At 40.6% G+C, this 11,050-nt stretch overlaps 1 protein-coding gene across 1 annotated transcript; it reads left to right on the forward strand.

Moving 5' to 3' along the window:
• The first annotated feature begins 5,695 nt into the window (after nt 1–5,695).
• On the forward strand, nt 5,696–10,362 carry FABP2 (fatty acid binding protein 2). Its single transcript, XM_090034735.1, has 4 exons — nt 5,696–5,806; nt 7,126–7,298; nt 8,619–8,726; nt 10,171–10,362. Exons 1-4 carry the CDS (start codon nt 5,740–5,742, stop codon nt 10,219–10,221), a joined length of 399 nt encoding a protein of 132 aa, XP_089890861.1. The 5' UTR covers nt 5,696–5,739; the 3' UTR covers nt 10,222–10,362.
• Nucleotides 10,363–11,050: the final 688 nt, after the last annotated feature.

Consider the following 11,050-nt stretch of genomic DNA (forward strand, 5'->3'; position numbering starts at 1 on the left):
ACCTGGGATTTCCTGCTGCTCTAAAAATCCATTTAGTGCTTAGACTACTTTAGACTACCCGGAGATGGGTTATTATGTGGTGCTTCCCAGTTACACCGCCCCAGCTATGGATTTGTTCATGCAAACAGAGACTCCGAAGACTTCTAATGAATCCCCTTTGCCACGAAATGGCACTGTGTTCCAGCATTTAGCCAGTAGGTGCCACTGTGTGATTTCTTTTTTTACCTTTGTTCACTCCTCACCCCTCCCTCACAGCACACTGTGGAGTGGCCACAGGTTCGGATCAGGTCTGCAAATTATTATTTTTATTGTAACAAAAAGAAATGGGGGAGGAAGCCAATATTCTCTTAATTTACTACCCCCTCTTAATTCTTCCGCCCCCCGCCACCTATAATATATGTCTTCCTGCCCCCCCAAGTACCCTCCACCCGTGCCCCACGCACCTCCTGCCATAGTTTCATAGTTTCATAGTAGCTAGAGTCGGAAGGGACCTAGGTAGATCATCTAGTCCGACCCCCTGCCTTAGCAGGAAAGAGCACCGGGGTCAGATGACCCCGGCAAGGTGCTCATCTAACTTCCTTTTAAAAATCCCCAGGCTAGGAGCCTGCACCACTTCCCCTGGAAGCTGGTTCCAGGCCCTAGCCACCCTGACTGTGAAGTAGCGCCTCCTAATATCTAATCTAAACTTACCCTCCGCCAGTTTGTGACCGTTATTCCTGGTCACTCCTGGCAGCGCACGGGGGAACAGGGACTCCCCCAATACCTGCTGATCCCCCCTGACCAGTTTGTAGCAGGCCACAAGGTCCCCCCTTAGCCTTCTCTTGTGGAGGCTAAACAGGTTCAGGTCCCGTAGCCTCTCCTCATAAGGCCTGCCCTGCTGACCCCTGATCATACAAGTGGCCCTCCTCTGAACTCTTTCCATATTGTCCACGTCCCTCTTGAAGTGTGGCGCCCAGAACTGGACGCAGTACTCCAGCTGCGGCCTGACCAGTGCCGCATAGAGGGGGAGGATCACCTCCCTGGACCTGCTCGAGATGCATCTGTGGATGCATGATAGGGTACGATTGGCCTTCTTGACTGCCTCCCCACACTGCCGGCCCATGTTCATCGTGGAGTCAATGACGACTCCAAGATCCTTTTCCGTCTCCGTGCTGGCAAGAGGAGAGTTCCCCAACCTGTAAGTGTGGTGCCGGTTCTTCCTCCCCATGTGCAACACCTTGCACTTATCAAGTGGGCATAGCTCCTGATGACAGCTGCAGCAGCATCACTGTAATGGTAAGTTTTCTGCAAGTAGTTTGAAACTTTGGAGTGAGTGCTTACATGACTTCCTTCAATACTGCAAACCTTCTGAACTTCATCACATTCCATTTCAGAACCACGACCAAAAGTCCAGGGGCAGGACACTGCCTGCCAGACCTGACGCCCAGCATATGCAGTGTCCCAGGTGATATTTAGGAAATATGTCCCACCAACATTGTGTGTGTGTGTGTGGGGGGGGGGGAGTCCAGTTTTTCAACTATGCTCCCAACCCCTCTCCTCTTCCCCCCTCCCTGCAGAAAACTTTCATGGGCAGAACTCACTGGGGGTGGCAACCAGTAAAAATAAAAATGAAGAGAGTGGAAGACCTATATTGTGCAGATTTGCGGTTGTTATTTTTGTACTTTATTTTATTTTTTTATACTTTGCATATATTTTATATTGTGAAGGTGCTGGGGAGGAAGATCCCCCTTTTTTATAATACTGTTATCCTTATTTATTTAAAATCTATACTAATGCACAGTTAGCATCACTAAAAAGCCATGCCCCAGTGCTACTGCACAGAAGCACCAGTTACTGTCCATTGATATAGTACTTGGTTATACAAGTGCTAAACTTCATGTGCAGTAACTATGGCATGTTAATGAACCCCTTTGGTGTTTAGATCTCATGAGGAGAAAGGTCAGCAAAGACTCAAAGCAACAACCTATAGGGGACAGTATAGAGTGCAACCGGTAGTTGACCACAGGCAGGTGAGTTTGGTTTGGATCTTCAGCTTCACCTGTGAGAAAAGTCAAAGATTCCCGGGTGGCACAAAAACAAGAGCCTAGCTGGAATGAGTGCCTGAGAGGAAAAGTGCACTCACAAGTGTAATGTGTTGAGAGGAAGAGTCTATCTGGGGCACACAGGAGTTTTGGTGAATCCTGAACCCATTTTAATGATCTATACCATTCCCCTGACTTAGAAAGTTTAAGGTGCTCTTTTTTAAAATGTTTAGGAGGCTACATGGGAATAAGATAGATCTGGAAACCCATGGTCTTCCTACAAACCATGCAAAAAAAAAAAAGGAAAATGGTGAGAGATCTTTATCAGAAAGCTCACCATATCCTGAAATAATCTTTTTTTTATCCAGTAGATCTCTGGGAGAGAGAACTTTTGAACTTTTTGAATTTTTGACACAAACTTGACAGAGTAGCTTTGAGAAATTCTGCTGAACACCCAGTGATGTGAAGTTGAACAGGCACTAGCCAAAATAAAATCACCAGTTAGCTGCACCTCATCCTGAAGCACTGCCTGACATTAATATTTAGCTCCTGCAGAATATTGTTAATTCTTCCAGTAGGAAATCAAAAGTGAGAAACTAACACATATCTCTGATGTAAAATAAAATTAAAATTAAATAATGCTTTTTTGGGGGGAAGGGGTGGGCTAGGTCTAAGAAGTCATCTTTATCCACTATAAAAGGCAAAACAAATATTCTTTATTTTAGCTTCTTAGGATCCCAGTTCATTTCTGTGGGAGCCTGGGACACTGTGAAACCAGGCAACAGCTTTCTCAAAGAGGGGAGAGAGCGAGCAGGGCATATCCAGGAAGTAGACATCTACCCCCAAATTCTCAAACTGCTGATGGTCTGTCTCCAGCCTGGCCTTCATATTCATCCTAACTCATGTGAACCAAATGTTCCACTGGTTCCATGGAAGACTATATTCAGTTCTGCTGGTATTTAGAAAAAGAATAAACTTCTACTTTTCTGCATATAAAAAGTACTTCAAATGTTAAGCATTGCAATACAGATGAAGTTGAGATTGAAGAAAATAATTGCATATTTTTCTCTTTATTGAATTTAACAAAATTTAGTAATAGTTGAATCATGATGTCAGAGAAAATGAAGTTAATAATTTGTTAGCCAACAATAAAATGAGTATGAACTATAACCGGACACAAGGAATCTGTAACAATAAAACACTATATGTAATATATGAAGATTGATAACTTCAAAGGTCAAAGACAAATGATAATGTAATAAAAAAGAAAATGAGAACATCTTATTGCAAAGAGGAGTAAGTTATCATTCAAGGATCAATTAGGTTTTGTAATAACAGCCCCTGACCTCAAGCCAGGCAGTACAGCGGAACTGATCTGGGGGGAGGAATCTGCTCTGTTACATCTTTCAAGCTCAGCAGTTTTCAAACTTTTTAAGCTGAGCCCCACCTTTGAGTTACAATTTTATTTGCACCCCCCTACCCCCATCACCCCAGAGGAACACCACAGCCAGGCACAGGGCACCCCTCATTCTAGGAGCTACTTGGGTCCGTGGGCTCCACCTGCCACGGCTCCAGTGCATCCTGCCGTGGCCCCACTGCAGGTCTAGGTTGCATGCCTGCCACCCCAGGCTCCCTGAGGCACAGCAGCCTGCTGGCAGAACCTGCCCAGGTCTCCCTGTCCCTCATCCCCCTGGCAAGGCTGTAGAGGTACCAGCTTCTTCCAAATTTTTTGTCTATACCCCCCCTAATGTTCCTTCATGCCCTCCCAGGGGGGTGCGCCCCACATTTTGAATACCTCTGTTCTAGATTTATGTCTCTAGAACAAGGAAGGTAAGAAAGGAATTGTCCCTCTGCTAATTCCAAATCTTTTCCTTAGATAGTGTAGTCCTTTAGGGTGAGATATACTGTCTCAATCTTGTCCTAAACGCCAAAAGGATGGATTCCCAGTGCAGGAAATGAGTTTTAAAGTCTAATATTTTAACTACTAAAAGCATCTTTTCTTTTCCTATCAAAAGGAAAAGGGTTTTTTTTTCAAAGTTTGCATTGAGGCATTTTACACTAGTGCTATGTAAATTGCATGTGAAAATTACTATAGAGATCTAAATGATGTCTTATATTTAGGACAGTGTATGCCTGCCCCATAACTTTGCATTTCTCTATTACCTACTCCCATCAAAACTGTTTTCTTTTTACTTTGTCAGAGGAAATAAGGGAAGGAGATGTTATTTGTGTTAACTGTATTTTCTTCTCTGGTAGGTTAGCTGAATTCAGACACTGGTTACAAAGTAAAACTGACTGGGGTTTTCCTTTGGTATGGCTGGCCTAATAGCTTTCTTGATTCATTTGACATTAAACTTTTAATGAAGCCTGTCTGTCCAAGCTGCAGTCTGCAGTGCTTGCAAAATGTCAGCTCCTGCAATGACAAGTGGCACTGTTACAATTCTGTGTGTAGGGGGAAGTCCATTACCTTGTGTAGAAGCCAGAGTTCAATCTGGTATCATGGAGTTAGACCTTCCTGGAGCTAACACTTAGCCAGCACCCAACACTTGAGCAGTGGCGTATGACTCAAAAAATTGCTGTCGTCCTATATAATCTCAGCTTAGTCTTTACAAAACCCTTTCATGTATCACATTCAACTCATATGCTATGAACGCATATCTGGGTCTCCGTGTATACAGAGCACTCACTATCCCTCCTGGGTTTTTGTGCCGCCTCCTGGTCCCCATCAGTTCTCTCTAAACCTGACCCCATAAAGGCACACTCAGACCTGATAGTTATCACGAATATTTCATAATGCTCACACATTTGTCATGTCTTTCATGCATTACCAGGCTTGTGAGCATGTGTACGACTGAAAAAGCCTCTCCTAGAAAATACCCTGTTATTTCCTGAGCTACAAACCAGGAGACCATGAATTTGACAAAATCCATTGATTATTTCTCTGCTGCCATAGTAGTCATTATTCATAGTGAAGTAAATCTATTGCAGCCTCCACACAGGGAGATGTTTCAACATTCAGCTGTGAAACCAGGTGACATGAGTTCAACAGCAGATGTTCCAGATGTGATCTACTTTATCTAGTATGTGCTTTCTCTAGCCTTTTGTTCTTTGGGGTGGCTACAAATGAATAGGTAGTTTCCAAAATAAATATTTTTCAAGAACTCAATAAATAGCTCTTTCTACTTACTTCTTCCCTTTGCTAGTTATACATATATAGAATAGTTTCCCATCACAACCCATATTAGCATTTAAGTTTAGGTTTGTGTATGGTTGCCTGAATAAACATTTGGTTTATTTTCTTCAGTATATAAAGGCACACCCAGAAGCATAAGGTTAATATCAGTAATACATTTTCTTAATACACTTGCCCCTAAATCCTTGTCTTTACTGGCTTGCTGATTTAAACCACCATTGTAATGTCATGTATAAGTGAATCTAGTAACTATTATATGCCAAAGAAAGAACAGTACAGATATTTTCATCTTTTGGGAGGCGGGATTTGGTGAGGTGGAACAGAGAGAGATCTTTATAGGTCACCTGAATAAGCTACAATGACTTGACCTTGAGGAAGTCATGTGACCATCTGAGCTTTAGCCAGCCACATCATCCTGTAAATTGTTCTCAAGATAAAACAGAATATATATTCCTGTTGCAAATCTGAACTACATCTCAGGTTGAGCAGAAGCACCACAAGAAATCTCCCTTTTTGATCAGAAAAATGGCATTTGATGGTACCTGGAAGGTAGACAGAAGTGATAACTATGAAAAGTTCATGGAGGTGATGGGTAAGCTTTATTTTCTATTATGTCACAGAAGGATAATTCTAAGTACAACTATTTAAGAGTGATTGTTGAATGCTGGCGATGCCCTCCTTGTCCTCCTTTCAATTGCCTTTTAGTGTTCCTGCTCATTTGCTGACTGTCTAATACTGCCTTTTAACTTCTCTGCCTACCATGTATTCACCTCCAAATTTGTCAGCTTTTTCCCTCTACAGCTAATTTCCAGGGTAAGTTTTGGATCTCAGGTACACTGGAGTAAATACGAAGTAACTCTGTCAATGCAAGCAGAATTATTCCACGTTTACTTTGGCATAAATGGGGAATTCTCTTACTTTCCTAAATTTACCTAAAAAACCTATAGAATTAAAAAAACAAAACCCCAATATCTTTTATATAGGATTCTACAGCAAGGATATGATTTTCTGTCTATAGTTTCGTTAAATATTACACAGGCAGACATTTTATCTTAAAAGCTACAGTTTTTTAAGTAATTTCCAAAATTCCTATTTAATTTCTGTAAATTTCACTTGATTTCAGCACTATTAAATTCTATATGATGTTTCCCTAAGGATTAGATGGTGAACATTGCAGATTACTGCAGAGGAACTCATTGAAAGACAGTTTCACAATAATGTGCCAACCGGTAAAGAGATGTAACACATGCACCTAAAACTGGGCTTTCAAATTTGCACGCTGCTTTTGAAAATGCCTCCTGTTACAAGTGGTGGTTGGTTTCAGTCTCTGTGAAGATGGAGGGGGAATCATCTTCTGCAGTTTACAAAAAAGGAGACTCGTTTCCAAATAACTATATACATTGAAATGTATTTCCAGTTACTTTATTTAAATGTTGTGATTTGCGATGAAATTAAGAGCTTAGGAAAAAGAAAATAACAACTGGTCTCATAGCTGTAGAAAGAGAAATAGTTTCCAAGTCACTCCGGGTGTGAACCCTGCTGAAGTTGCTGGGAGTAACATCTGTTTACGTCTGGAATGAGTTTGACCTTTATAACTCATGGGAAATGTTCACATAAAGAAACACAGTGCAGAAAATCTAGAAATTAGAAACCTGGAGATGAGTGACACAGTAAAACAGAGAATACATTCCACAGGCCTGAATAGTTCAACAAAGGGACTGATTTTTTCACTGCCCTATCTCTGTGGAAGTCTTTAATCTTTTGCAAAATGAATGGAAGTTAAGGGATAAAACATAGTTATTCTGGTCTGAGGGAGTCCTGCACTAACTTTACTAACAATAAATTCATCCCCTATTGGACCTGATGGGATAGATATGTATTTAATGTGTTTCTTTCTGATTGTTTTTCTAGGTGTTAATGTAATGAAGAGAAAGTTAGGAGCTCATGACAACCTGAAAATCACTATTCAGCAAGACGGAAATAAATTCACTATCAAAGAATCAAGTACTTTCCGTTCCATAGAAATAGTATTCACGTTGGGAGTTGAATTTGAGTACAGCCTGGCTGATGGGACTGACCTTACTGTAAGAGGCTCACTTTCGTATTCTCGACCTGTACTTTTACTAAAGTTATCTCTGGAATTAATGGTTTATTTAGCTTTCTGATTTTATGTAAAATTTGACTATCTATGTAAAGTATGTACATGTATTCATGTAGCAGAGAGCAGAATTTGGCCTCCAACTTAATGTTTATATTTGCACTATAAAAATAATCCAGTCCTCCCAAATAAGCAGTGCCGTCTAACTTAGGTCATGTTGACCCTGCAGTCAAGATGTAACTGCAGCTCGTACTGATAACAGGATAACCTCAACTGCACAGAGTTTAGCATAAGCTACAAAGCCTGCCTGAGAAGCTTGGTACGCACCTAATGAGCCTGCACTGAACTCTGTGCTACCAGAGTTACTGCCAGCAGTACCTGAGCTGGTTTGTTTAAAGCTAGATCATGCATAGCTACTTAAGCTACTGTCAGAGCAGTGACTTCACTGTGGATATACCCATAGTGTGAGCCCATAAAAGTATATTACAGCTGTTTTTAGCAGCTACACAGCTTCTGGGAAGTGTCAAAGTCTTGACACTGAACACTGGAAATCCTTTGTGACTGGGGTATTTCCCTCCATGTAATGGGAAATGAAAGGTGGGTGGTTATTCGAGAGAGGCTGCACTTGTCTCTGTCAATGAAAGAGGCAGACTTATTTGTATTTTACTGGACCCAACGTTCCTTCGGGGTCCCTTCCAGCCATATGATTCTATTCATTAAATTAAATATATATACTAAACCTACAAATCATACCAAATGTTCTGTACCAAACCTGAATTTGGGGGCTATGGTTCAAAATTCCCACCGAGTCCACAAAAAAAGACTTTTGCTCAAATCTGAAAAAAATAGTTTCAAATTGGTGGACTCCCAAAATATTTAGGGAGCTAGTTTGTGTGCAGCACCATGTGAACACGGCTGTTACAGCTGCAATGGGTAGTGGTGTAAACAACTTCTGGTTTTGGAAGTCTCGGTAGTATTTGGGACTGTCCTGGATTTTGTTCCCTGGAAGCTGGTTACTTTACCAGTACCCTGATCTCAGAAGAAATAAAACTTCTATCAATTTAATATATATATGTATACAAATAAGTATTCAAATTAGAAGAAATCCGGAAATTTCTTGGAGTTGGAAAGTCAGTAAAATAGTTTCAGTGTATCTCCATTTTACAGGACTGTTGACAGTATGCAAAAATATTAAATTGCTTTAACTCCTTTTCATGCTTTTTAACAGCATTTTAACAGCCCTGCCATATGTATGAGTCAATAGTAATACAATTGTCTTGGATATATATATTTTTTTACATTGTAGGGTTCCTGGAACATGGAAGGAAATAAGCTTGTGGGAAAATTCAACAGGAAGGATAATAACAAAGAGCTGAAGGCATTCAGAGAAATAGTAGGCGATGAACTGGTTCAGGTGAGTTAAAAAGCAACTGGAGGTTTTTCTGGTTAATGTAAAATATCAAACTATAATAAACTCAGACCTGTGTTAAAACTAGCTGAAAAATGAGAAATGCATGTAAAATCTTTTTTGTTCTAAAAATGTCCCAGGTTTGTTCAACATCTGCCATTTTTAAATTAAGATCCACTGGAATTTCAAAATTTACAGATTAAATAAACATGGCCATTTTTTAAAATATTATCCTACCCATGTGGATTAAATTCAGTGCATGTGTCCTAAGTCAGTGGTGCTCAACCCTCCAGCCCCTGAGGCCAGATAAGTAGTGTAGGCTCTGCCGCATCCTTCAGGTGAGGTTGGTCTGCTGGCCTGATTCATTGTAGGGAAGCATGTGGGGTCAGCCAGAGAGCGTGACTCCGTGTGCCAGCCAGAGCCTGTACATTGGATCTGGCCACAGACTGACCCTACTTGCTGCCCCAGCCCTGCAGGCCAGATCCAACTGTGGCCAGACCCCATGCTCTGGCTTGACACCACGTGTCAGATCCAGCTGCAGTGACCCCATAAAAGCTGATAATTAATGCTGCCACCATTCCTCTACCACCAAATTTCTGGATACACAGGGAGCCCCTCAGGCCAGAATGCATGACCCCATTGGCCAAAGGCTGAGCACCGCTGTCCTAAGTAATATGTATAAATAGCAGCCCACAGAATCCAACCTCATTCTGAAAGAGACCTGGATTCTAGGGCTGTGTCTGTTTAGTGCTTTATGGGCGCATCTACATGTGATGCTACATCACCTTAACAATTGCTACAGTGACATAGCATCAGCGGGCTTTATATGTGACCAGCAGCTACATCACCGTAGTAACATGCTCCCCTGATATAGCACACCACTACAGCGAATTAGCTGCTAAAAATAACCGTGCATCGTATGTATAGTTCAGTACGGGCTGTGATTCCAATAGGAAGTACTATATAACGGCGCAGTAACGTCACCATAGTGACATGTGTAGATGTGCCCTATAAGACACCTATCACTGTAGTATATCAGTGGTTCATTGTCATTAATGAGTGTGTATTTTCACATGCACTTTTATGTTCTGCTCTGTTCTGTTACTTTCCCTTCAAGTAATGTGTATTACAGCTGAAAACTTGCCTCATATTTCTTAAAAGTCACATGACTTTTCCATTTCCATTAAGGATCCTGCCTCACTTGAATAAATTAATACAGGTTGAAAGATTTTTTAAAAAGGGGGGGAAAAACACAGTTCCAACCTTCAGTCTTTCTATTTGATTTTGGTGGAACTACTCATATGAGTGAGCTGGGGTTACTGTTGAAGTAGCAACAGGAGTGCACCCTAATATTGTAATGCTGTGATAGATAATAATGTGGGATCTGTGAAATAAATCTTAGAGGAAGAAGCCACTGATAACAACTCTTTTTTTTCGTTCAACTTTACAGACTTATGTATATGAAGGAGTTGAAGCCAAGAGAATCTTTAAAAGGGGTTAAGAATCAAGCCTAAGATGGTAGTCCAAGACAAACCAGAAAAATAGTGGAAGAATTATATTATACATGACAACTGTATGCATACAGACCCCCCAAGCAAACACCAAATTATTGGTCACTCATCCCTGATGTAAAAACAGCCATTTCCAGTCTTGCCAATATTAAATAAATAGAAAACAGGTGTATTTGCACTATAGATTGATACCTGTTTAGATATGTAGCATGTTTAAGTGCTGCAAAAACTATTTCCATTTTGTAAATAATATTGTTTCTGCACTGACACTGAAGTTGTGATTTGTTTTCATTGCTGCAAGGTGTATGTTGTTGCATGCTGCTTGTTGCTCTGTGTACTGCATATTAAGAGATTGTATAATTAATTTAAAAAAAACTTTAAAAAAACCCCCAAGCTCTTAAGTTCCTGAGGCTTTTACATACACATACTTTCCAGAAGTTTTTGTGTACGTAGCCACAAAGATTGTGAGTTTGATAATATAGTTAATGTTTAAGAAGTCAAAGACATTAATAGGATTTCAAGCTTTTGTTGCAAATTTACAGACTGTGTTTTTTCAAATAAGCTATGAAGTAAAAAACCCTCCCTCTGGTACATCAAAGACACTCATTACATTTTAAATAACAGAACTATTATAAATGCCCCATATACATCTGTAGTTTATATTTTACTGAAGAAGGCAGAGTAGAAATGCACGTAATAGACTAAATGAATAGATTAACTTCATTGTGAAGCTCACAAAAGCTTATGCATCTCTGATTCAATTAGTCTATAAGGTGCATCTGTACCCTGCCTTCTGCCTGACTTCAGAGTAATGTGGTT

The sequence above is a fragment of the Crocodylus siamensis genome, chromosome 2, assembly GCF_052110815.1.
Source record: "Crocodylus siamensis isolate JL-2025a chromosome 2, ASM5211081v1, whole genome shotgun sequence".
NCBI lineage: Eukaryota > Metazoa > Chordata > Crocodylia > Crocodylidae > Crocodylus > Crocodylus siamensis.

Coding starts and splice junctions, on each gene's coding strand:
- FABP2 (XM_090034735.1), top strand. CDS start 5,740: ATGGCATTTGATGGTACCTGGAAGGTAGACAGAAGTGATAACTATGAA. Junction 5,807..7,125: donor AAAGTTCATGGAGGTGATGG/GTAAGCTTTATT, acceptor TTGTTTTTCTAG/GTGTTAATGTAATGAAGAGA. Junction 8,727..10,170: donor TAGGCGATGAACTGGTTCAG/GTGAGTTAAAAA, acceptor TCAACTTTACAG/ACTTATGTATATGAAGGAGT.